Source organism: Tricharina praecox, assembly GCF_024521635.1.
Source record: "Tricharina praecox strain CBS 144465 chromosome Unknown BZA05scaffold_1, whole genome shotgun sequence".
NCBI lineage: Eukaryota > Fungi > Ascomycota > Pezizomycetes > Pezizales > Pyronemataceae > Tricharina > Tricharina praecox.
In genome coordinates, this window is record NW_026250403.1 from 2,852,264 (window position 1) to 2,870,162 (window position 17,899).

The 17,899-nt window shown below is 55.6% G+C and overlaps 4 protein-coding genes across 4 annotated transcripts; 2 read left to right on the plus strand and 2 right to left on the minus strand.

Moving 5' to 3' along the window:
* Window positions 1–4,856: 4,856 nt before the first annotated feature.
* BZA05DRAFT_22241 (uncharacterized protein) lies at window positions 4,857–5,989 on the minus strand. Its single transcript, XM_051479734.1, has one exon. The coding sequence runs from the start codon at window positions 5,918–5,920 to the stop codon at window positions 5,153–5,155; it is 768 nt and encodes a 255-aa protein (XP_051344734.1). The 5' UTR covers window positions 5,921–5,989; the 3' UTR covers window positions 4,857–5,152.
* A 1,980-nt stretch (window positions 5,990–7,969) lies between these two features.
* On the plus strand, window positions 7,970–9,739 carry BZA05DRAFT_451260 (uncharacterized protein; the record flags this gene model as incomplete). The annotated part of the gene is made up of 2 exons (XM_051487435.1): window positions 7,970–8,216; window positions 8,276–9,739. The coding sequence occupies 2 exons, from the start codon at window positions 7,970–7,972 to the stop codon at window positions 9,694–9,696; spliced, it is 1,668 nt and encodes a 555-aa protein (XP_051344735.1). The 3' UTR covers window positions 9,697–9,739.
* A 1,160-nt stretch (window positions 9,740–10,899) lies between these two features.
* On the plus strand, window positions 10,900–12,165 carry BZA05DRAFT_432909 (Sucrase/ferredoxin-like-domain-containing protein; the record flags this gene model as incomplete). The annotated part of the gene is made up of 1 exon (XM_051486237.1): window positions 10,900–12,165. The coding sequence occupies exon 1, from the start codon at window positions 11,098–11,100 to the stop codon at window positions 12,163–12,165; it is 1,068 nt and encodes a 355-aa protein (XP_051344736.1). The 5' UTR covers window positions 10,900–11,097.
* Window positions 12,166–13,179: 1,014 nt separating this feature from the next.
* Window positions 13,180–15,779, minus strand: BZA05DRAFT_330141 (armadillo-type protein; the record flags this gene model as incomplete). The annotated part of the gene is made up of 2 exons (XM_051480518.1): window positions 13,180–14,775; window positions 14,829–15,779. The coding sequence occupies 2 exons, from the start codon at window positions 15,777–15,779 to the stop codon at window positions 13,180–13,182; spliced, it is 2,547 nt and encodes an 848-aa protein (XP_051344737.1).
* Window positions 15,780–17,899: the final 2,120 nt, after the last annotated feature.

Genomic DNA, 17,899 nt, shown 5'->3' on the forward strand with positions numbered 1-17,899 from the left:
TTTGAGGCTCTCGTGATGCCGTCTTAGTGGAACTTGGGCTCGGGACCTCGGGTACGGCATCCTGACTACCTACCTGTGTACCAATCATGCATTCCCGTACCGAGCCCCGACGGTACATATAAAATACTGCTCTGCTGATAGTTATGGCAAGATCAAGATACTACCCAGTTTTATCCATCGTCTGGTCGGGACGGCCGTCCGGGCGGGACAGACGGCCAAAACGCCGTCCCGTCCGAGCCTGGGACGGACGGTTGCAAAAGTTGTCCGTCCGGTCCGAGGCGGTGCCGGACGGGGCCGGTTCCCATCCGACGGTAGAGGACGACCGTCCAAGTCAGGTGAATATGATTCAACTGATTGATGATTTCTTAGCACCGATATCCTTCACACCACCGCGTCAGTTCATCCCTCGCCGCTCCAGAAGCTGTGAAAAGTAGCAATATTTAGGCTCGGACGGACGGGACAAAAGTAGTCTGTCCCTTATATCCGCCAACTTGCTGGACGGGACGGGATTAGACTGTAGTCCGTCCCGTCCGACCTTACTGGTGGACTACCTACCGGTAGTCCGTCCACCAGACACCTCCGGAGTCCGGACGGACTGGATGTACCATGTTTGCAGTCCAGTCCCGTCCGTGGGTCCGGACGGACTGGACCGGACTAGGTATGTAGAACACCGCATGCAGGAACACTTTTTGACCTTTGGTGCCGCTGGCTATGGTTCGGGAGAGAGGGGGGGCAGGTTGGGCCCTGTCACGGGCTCGATCGTGCACGCTTTCCAAGTCTAAGTGACTGCTACATACATATCACCGTCGGGGGGCTTCGACTGAGCAAAAGCCGCCACTCTTATAGCATACATAGCCACAACGAAGAGTTCTGGCAGCAGCAGTCTGCACGGAGCGGCCCGGTAGGCAGCGACTTGATGATACATACCTGTAGACTGCGTTCTGTCGAGCACGCACGCAGATTTTGTCACCGGACTGGACTGGACTGGATTGGACTGGATTGGACTGGGCGTCTGATGGGCGGTGAATGATCATTGATACCCCGTGATGAGCCAGACACGGCACAGTATAATACAGCAACCGGTTGGTCGGCCTGCTGAGCACTAACACGGTTTGTACACTCGGGAGGGGGTTGGTCCTCTCATACCCCGCGGAATCCCGAAGAACCGGCTTTTACCAGTTCCATTCCAAGTTCTTCGGTCCTGGAAGCGATCGCCTATCAGCACATGCTATGGGGTAATCTGATAGGTATAGATAGGGCCTAATCTTCCGCTGTCATGCCCCGGATACCGTATCTGCTTCCGCCGAAGCTGTGGACGGCCTGTTGTGTTGTCAGGGCACCCGGTACTTCGCTTTCACCCCGCCCCGCCGGAATCGGACTGATAGGTAGCTCCAAACTTCAATCATTTCGAAACGTAGACCGCCGCGTAGGTATCTGGGAATTAACTTTGAGGACCGCCGATCCAGACCTACATTGGGAATATGGGGGAACCATCTGAGCAAACGTCCTCAACAGCCATCACGCCTTCGCACGCCCACAGCGCCGTCGCCGTCGCCCTCGGGAGATGGAAGCAGCAGCAGCAGCGTTTGTGCCGAGCATCCTTCGTATCCAGATTCGACGGCGACGGCGGCAGCAAAACATTGAAAGTTGAAACCGCCGATGCCGCGAGATCCCCTCCCTCCCCGCAGCGATAAATGCACATTGCACATTGCAGGGCGGATCTGCCAATGAACGTCCGTCGCCTTCGCCAGAAGTCAGCAGCATCAGCAACAGCAGCAGCAGCAGCCGGAAGGGATTGTGTTGTCTGCCATCCACATCCACATCCACATCCACCCACATACATACGGGTCCGCGTCACTGACGGAAGGTATGATAGGTAGGCATCTCTGCCGGTACCGGAAACCACGGAAACCACGGAAGAAGCAAAGACGTCGAGATACCGCCCGGTGTAAATTCCGACGCGTGTACTGGTACATGTCACTTTACAACCTATACGCCTCACAGCGAACTCCTGCTTCCTTTCGGTCCGAAGAGAGCATTCTATCGTACATATGACGGGGGAGAATAGAGGTATTTATGCAGAACCCTCAGCCCCCATCCCGCAGAAGAAGAAGGAGAAGAAGAAGCCAGCTTTGCAAAGGTTCGCAGCGGTGGACACTGATGCACAGAAGTGGATTATGGGATACATCAGACATACATATCATACATACTTCTTCATACATACTTGGTTGTGGGGTCAGGGTGGCCACTAACTAACCATATCTCGCCTGCATCCATGATGACCCATCCCCGCCGCGCAGCAGGTTAAAACTTAACGCTGTCCGCGGACCCGATTCGAGCCCCCCCCCATCACACCCTCTCCTCACACCCTCTCCCCACAGTGCACACCTTCACACCCTCTCCCCACAGTTCAATTCCGCACGTCTATGTATGACATGTAACTAAAGCTTCGGCAGTGCTGTGACTACGGATCGGACACGAGACGACACGAGTCCTCCCTCCCTCCCTCCCTAGCAGTGGCAGGCAGCCTGCCTGTCTTTCCACTACGCTATGTACCCCAAACCTTTCCCCGCAGGGCCGCGCACCGCCGCGCAGCGCAGCACATTGCAGGATTCCGGTCCGTTTTGTGTGTGTAGGCCTGCAGCTACTCCACATACATACGCACACCTACTCTACCACCTCTCCCTCCGTCGCTCCCTCCGTCGCTCCTTCCCCTGTGCCTCCCTCCCTCGCCCCACGCGCTCTAGCCTCAACAGTCCGGTTTGCACTGGACTGCAGATGGGGTGCATGTCCGCATGTCCGCATCTAGCTGTAAGTGCCACTCCCAGAGTCCCCACCGTCCCGGAGCGCGAGATCATCCGCCGCTCGCTCGGCGCTCGCTCGCCACTGGCGCTAGCCCAACTAACCCAGCTATATGTAGATAATGTACAGATCTGGAGATCTTCTCCGGTTCGCCCGCCCGCCGCCTCCCGCTGCCGACAGTGGACGTGGAATTGGAGTGCACTGCCAGTGGATTGCGCTTCCGCACGTCCGTGTGGCCCGTGTTGGGAGGAGGGGGGAGGGGGCATTCCAAAGCTCATCCAAAGCTCATCCATCCAAAGCTCATCCATCCAAAGCTCATCCATCCAAACGCGGGGACTCACGAGTCGTGGACGTGCGGCGGCGGCGGTGAGTGGATGAGGTGAGTGAGGTGAGTGCATGCATACATACCCACTCAAACACATACGACGTACGGAAGTGCTGAAGTGCTGAAGTGCTGCAGCTCGACTCTCGACTCTCGAGGTTGCCGCGGGTGGAAGCCAAAAGGCCAAGTAAGGGGGAGTCGCTGCGATTGATCCTGGAAAACGGTGAGTTGGTGACCACTGACGGCCATTGGCAGCACGTTGGGAGCACGCTGGGAACTTGGGAGCAAGAGCGGACCTCCGTGGATGTATGTTTGTACACACAGCAGACAGACAGATGGCTTCACGATGTCGCTGCGATTGGTTCTGGAAAACGGTGGTCACTGAAGGCCGTTGGCGGCACGTTGGGAGTAAGAGCGGACCTCCGTGGACGTACACACAGCAGACAGATGGATTCACGATAGATTCACGATGGATGGCTTCACGATGGATGGCTTCACGATGGATGGCTTCACGATGGATGGCTTCACGATTGATAGATGGCGATGGGGTGGGGTGTGCTGTAGACAAGTGTTTATTCCACGATGCTATGTACCTAGACTACCGTACCTAGCTACACAACTACCGTGAAGTGTACCTACATACAGCTGTAGCTACTCCCCAGCTCTCTGCAGCTGTAGCAAGCAACAGCAACAGCAACAGCTACCGCACAGCTTAAAGTAGTTTCATTAGACAGATACCTAAACCCCCTATCGATAGAGCGTATGTGCAATGCTCACCCGGCGCTAAACGTCTGTGACCCCAATATGTAATTAATCTACTTATGTAAGAACATGTAGGAAGACCTAGGCAAAGTATCTAAAGTAAACTCCTGCCCCGCTGCCTCCGGTGGGGCGGTGGGACGGTCATGTGGCGAGTGATGAAACATGCGGAAGGAAACCTCGACACATAGATTCACTCATCGGGATGCGCCATGGCGTGCTACTATAACTACATGTGCGGACGTGCGGACCCTGCCCCAGAGCCCAAACGCTTGATGCCTTCGATAGTTGGGCTCGATGGTATGGGGTTATCTTACGTGGCATATCATACACGATGGGGTGTTTCCTGCCTCAAACAGATGGACTGGCGGCGAGAGATCCTGATCCTAATCCTGATCCCGATTCATGTCCGGCGGAGTGGGGCCAGCGCGAGGCAGCGAGGAATATAGCGTTGTTAAGTAGTTACGAGCATGACAGCGATTCAATTCCAGGCAGCAGTTGAGTTTGGCGTGCAGAATAGTTAGGTACGGTAACCAAGTAGGTACCCTCGATGAGCGGATAACCAGTGCTGATCGCAGAATCTTAAACCCAAAAATCCTGCCGTTTGTTGTAGAATATGCATGTACCGGTGCTTGTTGCCGGGTGTGAGTTGTCGGGTCAAAATCGGTTTCACCCATGAGATGAGCTGTGCCGCAGACGATCACCGAATTCCCGTGCGATCGGCCGGCACACGTCTGCTTGACGGGACGACGAAATCGAGAGGATTAATCACGCCAAGTCGGAAGCTCCAAAGATGCAGAAGCACAGAGGTCTAACTCTGTTGCACGTTGACATCATCCGGCAATCTGACGGGGCTGGCTGCGGCGTGTGTGATCGATCCCCATTGCTGAAGCGATTCTTCTTCTTCTCCATCGCCATCATTTTCTTCTTCCACCGTCCGGCAATCGCTTGGCCGCCGCCGCCGCGCGGTACGAGAGTCATGCGTCGTTCGGACCCCGGATGACTACCTTGATGGGGATAAACAGGAGAGCGAGGGCGGGCTTCGTATGTGCCTATGTATCGCTTGCAACACGTAGCATCGGAGAGGAAGGGCAGGGTCCAGACTCCGGCGGAACTCGCTGGGCCGTAGAACGGCACATGGGGTGTGCATATTGCGGGGGAAACAGGCCTAAGCACCAGAGAGGCGGGCGGCGTGCTCTTGTGTCTGGTCTTGTGTTTTGTCTCTCTCGTGTCTTGTCTTGTCTTGTCTCGGTGCTAGGTGCGGGTGGGTCACTTCCCGTGGGTATGTGCGGTGGTGACCTGGGGACACCTTGCCCTTAGCTGAAGGTGCAAGCGGCAGAGCGGTCCTCGGAGAAAGAACGAAAGGAATTGATGAATTTGACCCGGGGGTCTGGTTGGTGTGGTCGGTTTGTGGTTGGCGTTATGTAAAAGCCCTAAGCATTTAGGCCTGCACGTTTGGCTGCATTCGGCACCGATGCTCGCTCGCGCCGCACTTTCTTTTTTCTCTCGCTCGAATCCGCCTCCTTGTATGTAGCCGCAACGTCGGTCGGTTCGTTCAGCCTCCACAGACATCAGCTGACAATGGGACACACACATCACACACATCACACACGCATCACACACACACAACAACACCATTCCCTCCATCGGACGACGACCGGATTGGTTGGTTGGACAATGCGATGGGGCGATGGAGACGGGGGGAATGGAAGGATGGATGGATGGATGAATATGGAATATGGTGGAATCCATTAGCTCACAGGAATTTGATTGGCACCATGGCTGTTGCGAGCTTCCGTGCTGTCCGTACCCTAAGGGAAGGTCGAACGAAAGAAAGAAAGGTGCTGCTTTTGCTCTGCTGGCCACGAGCAGCCGTGTGAAAGCGAAGGCATCCGTAGTCGTGCCGCGCAAACGAGCGAGCGAGCGATGGGGGCGGGTGGCGGGGCGAGTGTCCGACGGTGGGAGGGTGGGTCGTGGCGACTGTCGTCCGCCTGTTCTTGCGCGGCCGTGGCCGGTCCGTCGTCGTGTCGTGATCATTCGTCGTCGTCGGGGTGTGTGCGCGTGCGGTGGTTGGGCTGGACAGTCGACGTCGACACGGGAACGAAGCGAAGCGAAGCATAGCATTCTTTGGCGAGCGTGGCTCTCTTTCTTTTATACATGCGCGAACTGCGGGGGTTCTCCCTATCGACGGGCTACGAATTCCCTATCGCAAGCAGAGCTGTGAGCTGCGAAGGAGACAATTCGGCGACCTCTGCGATAAGAAATTCCAGAATCGATCCAAGCAATCCGCACCCGCGTTCGCCGCAGCCAGAGCGGCGACGATGACGGAAACTGTGTAACGGCGGAAGGAAGCCGAAGTGCGCGGTGGCTGTCCATCCTTCCAGGCCTTACATAACTAGAGTATCGAGATCAGGGAGAGATGCTGGGTTTTTTTGCCGAAAGGGCTCGGGCTGCAACGCTACCTACTCTAACCTTGATTGAAAAAAGCAAATGTAGGGTTGGCGCTAAGTATGGGAGATCGGTGCCGAGAAGGCGGGCAGGGTCTGGCCTGAGGAAAGTCATGTGGAGAAGCTGTGACCTGGCCATGCCGGCTGATTGGCTGCCTCAGACCCCGCCACGGCTACTCTGCTTTGCGAGTAGCTACGCACTCTAGAGTGCTCTAGCAGCAGCAACAGCAACAGCAACAGCAGCATCGCCCAACGAGAGAGCAAGCGTCGACGGCTCCTTGTAGTCCTCATCTGAGGGCCCCAGCCCCAACCAGCCAGCCCAACCAAGCCACGCCATCGGCCAATTGGTCGGAAACGTGCAAGCAGATGCGCCGGTCTGTCGGGGCGAGGCGGCGGCGGTGAGCGTTCGGAGAGTGGGATCGACTTTTGCCTTTCTGGGGGACTCGTCTCTGTTCTTTGTCCTCGTCTCGCGTCACGAGCCCATTCGATTGGAAGATCTCATAATACCATCAGCATCAGCATCAGCATCAGCAATCTCGCTCAATTCATCACACATGCGTGCGTGCGGATGCTCAATGCTCTGCTATGTACCGGTAGTACCATCGACTCACAATGCCTTCTCTCCGCTGCCCCAAAACCCTGCCTTGCAGATCCGTGCCGCCGCCGTCGAGCAGGGTGGGTCGACCGTTCCTCGTTCTGCGATCCACGTGCGGCGTCTGGCGGATTTCCATTAGTCACTGTTATGTAGAAGCGCTTTCGAGGAGGGCGATGCGAAGGGTTGAACCGGTGACGAGTACTACGCAGCCTATGCTTTCAGCTAGGGGATTGGCATGGAGTCAATCCAGATCCGCGTGGTGTCTGCTAGATGCTTTTCAGCAGGAGATCGTTTATTTTCTGCCGTCGTGGTTTCCTTTTCTTCTTTTCTTTTCCTTTTTTTCTCCTTCCTTTTTTTTTCCTTTTTTTTCCTTGGTGCTAGCTGGCAGAGATGGCGTTGAGCCTAACCTACCTTACATGAGTGCGAGTAGAACAGACTCTTGATTTTCCCAGTTCCGGACATGGGGTTTGTGATGGTGGGTTGAGCTTGAACGAGCGCGGAGGAAGACTCTCAGACAGAAAGGGTTTGCATGGGCAGCATAGCGGCATGATGGTTGATGACTGACTGACGGCTGTGTCCGCGATGGCGAACTCGGTGCCTTTCTATTGGACCTTGCTGGACCTGCCATCGGGAGCCGGGTCCCAACGAGCAGCGTCATTGTAAAGGCATTTTTCTTTCTCTGCCTTGGGCTGTCTGTCCATTTCAACGGTGACCGCCTGTGGCCAAACTCACCCCCAAAACCAACTCCTTCTCGCCCCACCCTCCCACGGACTGACACAATCTCCCCAGATCCAACACGAAAACCCCCATACCTGCCACACACCTTTCATCTTCAGCATCTTGCATCAAATCATCGTGCTTACCTTGTAGTTGGAACTACCACTGTTCACGGGACCCACACATCCACACACACATCCACACACACATCCACACACATCCACACACGGCCCTCCCCCCCACACACGCTTTCACACCTTGATCGCTACCTTGAACTTTGATCCAAAACCTACATCTATTAAAGAACCCCCCCCACCGTCCGCCACCATGCTTCCAAACACCCTTCATCAGCATCACCACTTACAAGAAGACGACTCTTCCGGAATCCTACAATCCCTTCAGTCTACCGCTCCCGAACCACCTTCACCGAACACCCTCGACAAACACTTCGTGTTCCCACTCGAAAAACTTCCGCGTAACACTTCCTACCCGCTCAGCATGCCCGTCCACGAGTCTCACATCGCAAAGACCCGGGTGGCTGCCCCAATTGAACGTTTGCCGGTTGAGATCTTTGGTATGTTGTGGGGATCCGCTGCTTTGGTGTCTGGGATCCATACTGACTGGCTCCGACAGATCAAATCATCCCCTACCTCGCCGTTGAAACTCCCACGAATGGTTACACACCGCGAAACCGAGACCTTGCGTCGTGCCTACTTGTGTCTCGCACCTTCTACAATATGACTCTGTCGACTTTGTATGCGCGAGTTACCTTCCCACACTCGTCGATATTCTCCAAGTTCCTTGCTCACATCACCAAGTATCCTGAGTTGGGCCAGCTAGTACGGCGGCTGGACTTTGCTCAGTTTACAGCGGTTGGGCTTGGACGGACGAGGAAGGCGCAGTTTGAGATCAACAACCTCACCCAGGAGACATTGCTGCGGTGCTTGAGCTTGACTCCGAGACTTAGAGAGTTTCTGGCTGTGGAGTCTATGGACATGGACGTCAACGCTGCTGTGATGGAGAAGTTGTTCTTCGATCTGCCCATGCTCCAAGCTGTCGACTTCTGCGGATCCGGCATCACTTCGAGCTTCGTGAAGGATATGACTGCCGTGCTTTCTTCCAACAACCCACGCATGCCTGATGTCATCGGATTGAAGCGGGTTGGGTTCCACGGGTGTAACATCCTGCCCCCGTCGGTGTTTGCTTCGCTCGTGCCGCGTCTTGGAAACGTCACCCACCTGGACCTGACGCATACTGCTGTTACGGACGGCACTCTCCATGCTCTGCCCCACACTGCGAGACTTACCCACCTCTCGTTGTCTAAGTGCAACAGACTTCGCGGACCAGCAGTCGTTGACTTCATCGTCAACCACCCTGCGCTGAAGAATCTCATCTACCTGAATCTTCATTTCGATACTAGCAGATATCGGCTTCTGTCGGTTGCGGACGTGGATGAGCTGCTGCCACGCTTGCCCAAGTCTCTTCGTTCGCTCAACCTCTCCGGCGCGAAGATCAACTCTTCGCACATCCCCGAATTGCGACGTCTGGCCGAGCACCTCGAGGAACTTTCCATTGGCGGTGCTGACCTCACGCTCACGCAAATAAATGTTCTGTTCGAGAAGGGCGAAGAGGATGAGCAGCGTCTGCGCGGCGGACCTCGCCAGTCCACCCTGCGCTACCTTGACCTCACTGGTGTCGCGTCAGTGACACCCGTGGGAATCATCTTAGCGGGCAGCAATGAATCACTCCTCCGTCGTGATACATTCCCGCTTCAAGTTCTCGAACTGAGCGAGAAGGTTACCGATGGACTCAAGGAGCGCTCGGTCTCCGGCAATCGGATGGGCTGGGTGGTGAAGTCTGACAGTCGTCGCCAGTGGTACGTCCGTAGGAGCCCGGGAGTGGCTGCGGGCGGAGACCAATTGGCCAAGGCCATCGGCGAGGATGATGGCAGTAGGCCCTGGAAGATGGGTGGAAAGTGGTGGGGTGCTCGCAAGATTGGAATGGCTGAGGCCGAGCCTACCGGACTCTACGGATACTACTCTTACGGAAAGTGATTTCGCCCGCCTGGATTCATTCTCGTGTTCGGCTGTACAATACCTATCGACTTTTACATACGGGACTGGTCACTTGATCCCTCGGTTTATTTTTCCCCAACCGGTTTTTCTTTTTCATTTGTCGTTTTTGTCTCTTTGCATTGGCCATGAGTTTGCCCGTCGGTTCTGATTGGAGTTCCTGAGGTGTATTGTTTACGTATTTGCTTTCTTGTCGTGATTGCTTTCACCTGCTGATCGGGTGCGCAACATACGTCATTTTTGGTCTCTTTCGGCTTTTCATGGCGGGGGATCGGTAAGGCAGGGCGCATCGGGTTTATTGGATATTTGCTTTTTCTGTTTCTTCGATTTACTTTTTTGTGTTTCAATGGTGGACTCGGAGTTGAGTGTTTCCGCAAATTGAACTGGATGCACCAATCTGGGGTGGTGATTTGCTTTTTACTCTTTGCTTTTTTTTTCGAACTCCAGAGTGTATCGTTTTCGATCACCTGTGAGTGCGTGGGTCATATTATTATTTCTTGTGGTCGTCTGTCTATAGCGAACCGTCGCGAGCGAAATCTAAGTACATATTTTACCTGATGGTCATTGGGCGCATGCGCGTGAGGTGAGGTGGGATGGGATTCGAATAGGCGCAGTGAAGAGCGGGCAAGCCACTCGGTATGATTGGTGGCAATTGTCGGTGGTCGAACGGTGACGCCGGTCCGTCCGTCGTGGCAAGACAGGTAACGGTGCTCAATGCTGGGCTGACGTTTTGTGCGGTTGCGATGGAGTCACGGCGGTTCACACCGGCCTGGAGGCTGGGATTGTTTGTTGCACCGGAATGTCCGCAGGCGCTGAGCGCTCAGTGGACCATTCCTTCCACAGCAACGTCGGTCTCACCCGTCTCACGCATCTGCCTTGATCATCCCGGCCGGGTCGAGTGACCGCACAAGTCCGGAGTCCGGAGGTTATGATACACCCCCCTGGCTGCCATGCTGTTAACTCCGTTCTCTGTGACACCGTTCGCGGATCTGATTAGCAACGCACTGCCAAATTCCGTCCGCAACGCAAGGCAGCCCCACCCTCCCTTCCTCCGTCTGAACACGTAGATACTCCGGAGTTTGCGTCGGAGCTTGTGTCGTATGTAACCGTGTCTTATGTACATACATACGAGGTGGATATTACGGCATTCGGATATAGAATTTAGGGGGGTGTCCGTCCGTGGGCCGTGCCGGTCGGTCGGTGGGTACTTAAGCTCAGCGCAGCTCTGCTCAGCTCTGAAGCGACAATTCGACATCAGATAACTCTCCCTCCGCTACCTACCTGCCTACTTCGTTACCGCATACCAACCCCACCCCACCACACCCCACCCCACCAAACGTCGCATCACACACACACACACACGCACACGTGCACACACACACAATGCCGTTGGCAGCACTCAAGCGTCTCGGCAGCTCACTGCTCACGCCGCGGTCGCAATCGCCCACCGACGGGGCGTCCAAGGTGACGAAGGAGACGCTGTTCCCCCCGATCCCTTCGGACGACGACTGCAACCACGACTGCGCCGCCTGTCCCGTATCCGATGGCACGGGCTCCGGCTACGGCCGCGCATTCGACAAGATCGGCACGGACAGCTCCGACCCGCTATGGGGGCAGGTGAAGGCGTACGGGACGCACGCGATCGTGGCGACGGGGAAGACCGACTGGATCCGCGATGTTGAAGACATCAAGGGCAGTGTTATGGCCGCCCTGGCGGCGAAGAAGAAAGCCGTCGACAACGGCCGCTTGATGATTTCTGCCAGCAATCTGCCGCCGCCGCAGGAGTATTTCGAAGCGCATGGGGGCGAGGGCAGGGACGCCCCGACGGATGTTATCTTATTGCCGGCGTTTACGGTTCTGGAGGGAGTCACGCCCGCGGATGCGGACGAGATTGTCAGGTGCTATATCAACCCCGGGCCGACGAGTAGTACTCTGCTGCCGCCGCCGCCACCTCTAGCCGAGGAGCCCGCCGTCGCGGAGGACACCCCCGCCGCCGACCCAGCGGAAATCGCACCCACCAGCGCCCCCTCCACGACCGCCGAAACCGCGCTCAGCACCACCCTCCCTACCACCCTCAAATCGCACCCGTACCCACACGCATTCCTGATCCTAATCTGTTCTCACCGGCACCGCGACGCGCGGTGCGGTATCAGCGCACCGATCCTCTCGAAAGAGTTTGAGAAGCACCTTCGTTCGGTGCACCTATGGCGCGACCATTCTGACCGGCGCCCCGGCGGCGCCAGCGTCGTCTTCATCAACCATGTCGGCGGACATAAGTACAGTGCCAACGTTATCATCTACCGCAAGGAGGATGGGCAAGGGATTTGGTTGGCAAGGGTCGCGCCCAGACATGTCGAGGGCATTGTTAAGCATACTATCGTGGAGGGAAGGGTTAATACTGAGATGGTTAGGGGCGGGTTTAATAGGAGGACGGGGGCGACGAGTTGGTAGTGTATGTAGTGCTGCAATGGGAGGGGAAGGGAAGGGATAGATAGAATAGATGGGGATGAATTGTGGGAATATGTATAATAAAGATGTCAAAACAGCTTCCAACGGGGGCCGCTACCGAGTGCTCGCCAATGACCCTCATAATCCCTCCTCCCCCTCCCCCCATCAGCACGCACTTTCGATTGATTGATTGACTGACTGACTGGTTGATTGATTGTTCATTCATTACACATTCATCATCTCATAGTAATTTCCTCCTCTCCAGGAGATCTCTCCATCTCTCCGTCCTTCCTTCCTTCATTCCTTCTTTCCTTCGTTCCTTCTTCTCCGGCAGTGGGCGGCGGCGGGGGGGTCATAAACCATCATGTATAGCAGTTAACAGCAAAAACAAAAGCAAAGAGCAGAAAAAAAACAGGCAGAAAAACTCATCGAAGAAGAAAAAACTCATCGAAGAAAAGAAACGAAAAGAAACGAAAAGAAAAAGAAAAGAAAAAAACGCCATAGTTATCACACCCACTCATCACACCCATTTCTACAACCCCACAAGTCAAGTTACAACCCCACAAAAAGTCCCCAGAATCCAGTCCAGGTCATCCATCCATCGCACTATCCCCCTGTTTCCCCCACACTTATTGAGCACAACGCCCAACACACAATTCTTTACATCTGGGAAGAAAAGAAGAAAGGAAGAAAAAAAAGAACACCACCGCATGCAGAATGCAAAGTTTGTCATGCTGATGAAGTCGAAGTCAATGTTTGTTTTAAAAAGAAAAAAACGACGAGAAAAAATTGGATGTCAAAGAGGCCTGTACACTACTCTCGTCTCGCAACCCCAAGATAAAAAAAAACCCGCACAAAAAAACGAAGAAAAAAAAGGGAAGGGGGGATGGGGGTAAAAAAGGAACAAGGAAACAGAAAACGAGTGCGGGGGGTAGTAGTTATAACTCGTAGAACAAAGAAACAAAAAAAAGTAAGCGGCATGGTGGTTGTGCGTTGGATGTGTAGATACATATCCTATTAGTATTCCCATCCGCCCACCAATCCAGGGCTATTCTCTCTGTGTCCGTTCCCCAGATCCAGTCCGAGGCCGAGCTCTAGTTTCGGCGGTGCATCATCCTTCTTCTTCTTGGCCTTGATGGGGCTGGCAGGACGACTGTGTTCGATCCGGGGACCGAAGCGGACGTCGCCAACGTACCACTCGTCCTCGGATGCCGCACGCACCCACGTCTTGAGACCCTCGTGGACAGAGCTGTGAAGCTTCTCCTTGCACGTGCGGAGAGCACCGCCCATAGCACGCTCCCAGCCAGAGTTCTTGAGATCCATGCGGAGATCGTTGCGTTCCTCACGGGTAGCAAGGGATGCAACACAGCCGTTGAGGAGATCCATGTGTACGGCGAGGTAAGACGTTGCCTCCCACTCGACACCACCGACGTGGGCAGCTGCTGGTACTGGTGGCCTTTCCTGCGGAAAGTTGCGCTCCGTGTATGACACCGACTTTGAGATCGGGGGGTTCACAGGTATGATGTTGGAGCCGTGGAGGAAGATCCAGAACACCTCCTTGGTGACGTTGACTACCTCCTTGCACCATCTTCGATACGGTCTGTTGACGTGCGCAACCTCGATAAAGTCCAGCGGACGCTTTTTGGGGTCGGGCTTCTTATCGGCAAGGTAAGAGAGGATCCTTCGCGTGCGGAGGGGTCGCTGCGATGCTGGGGAAGTCTGGAGATGGACGTAAAGAAGCGAAATGATGATTCCTCGGGTGGTAAACTCCGAGGGGCCTTTCTTTTCCTCATCGAAGAGCGAATCGAGCAGCCGTGGAAAGATGATGGAGCCCATTTCAGCCAGTTTCTGCAGGGCCAATGACGCTGTGCACTGTCCCTTCAAACAGAGCAGAAGTTCGTGTAGGATGTTGTCCTCGTGCTCTTCCCTCCATTCCACGCCGAGTACTCGCTCGACCATAGACCAGATAGCCTCCATACCGCCTTGCTTCGTGAACGATTCGACCCATCGTAGCGTCTCGTTACGGAGCACTAGCCGGAGCTTGTGCAAAACCGCAACCTCGACATCTTGCATGTGCTTTTCGTATTGGGGCATCTCTGTATTCTCCGCAAACAACCCATGTCCAAAATTCCTCCTCTTTCCCGCCTCCTTGAGCCACTTTACCCACTCGTCCGGTTGGAGGGTTGCAATCGTGGTCGGTGATGGCGGTCCATGGCCGGGAATGGCAGAGGTACTGGTTGGCGGAAACAAGTTCTTGCCCTTCGCAAACGGATCCTCGGCACCGCCCTTTTGTCGTTTCGTGGGCGAAGACGGCGCCGGAACCACATCTTTATCCTTGCTAGAACCGAATGTCCTGCTCCGGGGCCGTGACCTCTTGCTCGGACTCGCATCGGCGCTATCCTTGCCCTTGGACTTTGGCCGGACGTCCGTGCTCGACCCCGCCGTCTTTGGCCGCTTCCCGAAGATGCCCAGCCCGGAGGATATGACTGAAACGACTGGCGCCTCCTTGGGAGGTTTCTCCATCTGTTTCTCTTTGTGAATGAACTCCTGTTTTACCCGTACATCCAGCCCCCTCATCTTGTCTCTCATGTTTTCCGGTACTCCTCGCGAGTCCTAGTCAAAGGGGGTCAGCGGATGTCTACGAGTGATAAATTGTGAGTACCCACGAGCAGCTTTTCGAAGGCCCTATCGATACCTTCCAAGTCCAGCCCCGCAGACTGCTTGCCGCTGCCTTTGCTCGAGTGCGATCCAGCCGGAGATTCCTGTGCCTTTTTCGGTGGATCCGGAAGTAGCTTTTCCTCCGTGCTTCGGTGTTCGTTACTTTTCCTAGGCGCTCCGATCGAGAAACGATTGGACGTCGCCGAGGGGAAATATGCGCTCTTGGGCCGTGGCTTGGATTCTCGGCCCTTCGAGCTGTCTCTCTCCCTCTGACTTTCGCGTTCGGAAGGCTTGATCAATGCAGGCTCAGCCATGGTGCCACCGGCGCCAAAGTTCCTCTGACTCTTGGGAGTATATTCCGTCGGCGTGTACCTCTTCATGAGCTCTTCCGTCTCCCGTCTCCGCGAGCTCATGTACCGCTCCTCGGACGACATCGACGTCCGTGGCGGGGTTATCAGATGGATTGACGAGTCCGAGTCGTGTGGTGTGAGTCTGGGCCTCCCGTTTCCAGAAGGGTGGAATTTCGGCGGAGCGAACGATGGTTGTTCGGCTGGGGGTCTTCCTCGGTGATCGATGGCATCCCGTGAGACCAACCCGTGTATACTCCTCGGCGAGAGAGGGGTAAGAGGTTCCCTCGGCTGTCTATTCTCCTTGTTGTCCTTGATAAACGACTCCGCCACGTCATTCCTGTCCTGCTTCCTCCGCAACAGGTTGATGTCGATCGCACTCTTGCTCTTGGACGGTTTCTTCGAGTGTGTCGGTTTCTGCGGACTCGTCGATAAAACCTCGGTTTGCGTGCGGTTCGGCGTCATGAGGTCCCTCAACGCGCCAGAGAGGTCGAAGCTGCCCCTCGACGGCGAAGCCGGCGTACTCGGTGACGCATCTCTCTCTCTGTTCCTATCCTCCTTCCGCGACATCATGGACGAGAGGGATATCGACGACATCGACTTCTTGTGCATGCGTTTCTTTCTGTCTTCGCGAGCGAACGGGGCTGACGGCGGTTCCAGGTCGAGCGGAGGCAGGAGCGGTAGCGACGGGTCGATTGGAGGCAGCTGCGGCGCCGCGCTTCCATTGAACATGTAGGTGTTGAGCGGATTGGACGCGGCAACGTCTTCGGGGGAAATGGACGCGGACTTCTTGTGGCCCTTGTGCGGCGACACAATTGCCCTCAGTATTGCCGTCTTCGAGCGTTTGTGTCCCTGTGTGTATGGCGTCGAGGACATCGCAGGCGAATCGTCGGCGGCCATGGTGTGCTAGCTGTTTGGGGGTGTGGGGGGGTGTTCCAGCGTGGAGTCGGGCTGTGGTGTTAAGCGGCGACAGGTTTCGCGAAGAAGGAGAGTGGAAGGTGATATGACAGGCTTTTTTTTGTTATGACTGCGAGTGCGAGCAGGAGATGTTCGAGTAGGAGGCAGGAAAGTTGGAAGTTGGTTCTTCCGTGGTCGGTTGGTAGCGATGGCGGGAAGGAGGGTGGGGAGCTGACGGGGGGGGACCAGAGCTTGCTCGCTCTCAGCCCTCACTCTCAATTGGCAGAGGACAGACGGGGGTTCGGGGGGTGGAAAATGTGAGGATCGAATGGATTGCGAGAAGGAAAACGACAGAACAGAGTGCCACGCCTCCTGTCTCCCTTTCGCGCGCGTTTTTTGGCGAGGAAGCGTGTAGCGAGCGAGACGGATGGACTGGCGAGGATTTTGGCGAAGGAGAAGGGAAGCTCTGTCGATCAGCAGAAGAGGAGGGAGCGTGCTTGCCTGGGCAGCGAGTACGCGGGTATTCGAAATGCAGTTATTACTTGGGCATTGCAATTTGCGTTTGCATCTGCATTTGCTTTTGCATTTGCCTTTGCATTGTTTACGATGCCAGCGAAGCGCCAAAGACACGAGTCGCCGGGGCAACGAAGGCGAGCGGAATGGGAGTGATGCAACGTTGGAATACATAACAACACCCATGTCAGGGACTCAGGATACCTCACGCCCGATGCACACGGCGACCGGCTAAGTATGCGGTGAAGAGGGACAAACGTGCTAGTGATTAGTAGTTGCACTGGACTGGCATACGGATGGTTTACACAGCACCAACGAAGCGGATGCTGGGGAAAACAGGCATGAAAGCGATCTTACGATGTCACCTCTGTGCGGGAAGGTGGTAACTGCGGCCATCAGCCACTCGGGAGCCACACTCCTGCACGCGTCATCACTCGCCCGAACAGGAGAGCCGCTGACCGCATCATCCCGCTGGAGTGTCCGCGTCGCATGCAATTGATGATTAAACAAAAACAAAGCGAAATGCTGGAGTCACGAGTGTCAGTGTTGGTTCCAGCGAAACACGTCATTCCGTATATCCGTGGAATGCCGTACGGCTCCCTGCGGACTGGTTCTTCTGCTGCCTGACACTCGCGCGGGAGTCTGTCGATTGCCCGCAGTGCTGACATTTTTAGCCGATTTGGCCGGCATAATCGCCGACAAGGGAACCCGTATGGATGGAGTAACTGTAATAATAGGCTTCCCTCCGTCTCCTTCGAAACGGGCCAGATGGTCAGCCGTGAGGATACTTCTCCTCAGTCTCCTTCGAAGCGGGCCATCAGTCGATCAGCTATGAAGATACTTCTCCCAGTCTCCTTCTCGAGACTAGCCAGTCAGCCATGAAGACAGTTACTTCTCCCCCCACGCACCTCTGGCTCCACTCGACACCGCTCCCCTCTCCTGTTCTGTGACGACACGGGAAGGCATGACACCGCCGTACCATGAAGCCCCGCCACGACCGCCTCTGATAGGTCATATGCCGGTCCTAGCCCCAGCACTCGCACCCCCTTCCAGACCTTCCCACATTCATTCGTCGATCGTGAGGTGTCAAGTCAAGTCAGAGCCAGCGGCCAACGGCCAACGGCCAACGAACTAGTCGCCGCTCACCCGCATCCGACGACGCCGACGCCGACCGCTACATACGCCGACCACCCCGACCACCCCGCTCAGCCCAGCCATCCGCGATTCCACCTCCACCTCCACCACTCACAACAAAGTCGCCAGCCATCCCTTACCGTTCATCGCGCTAGGCTCAACGCATCGCTTCCCGTCCGTCGTGTCTC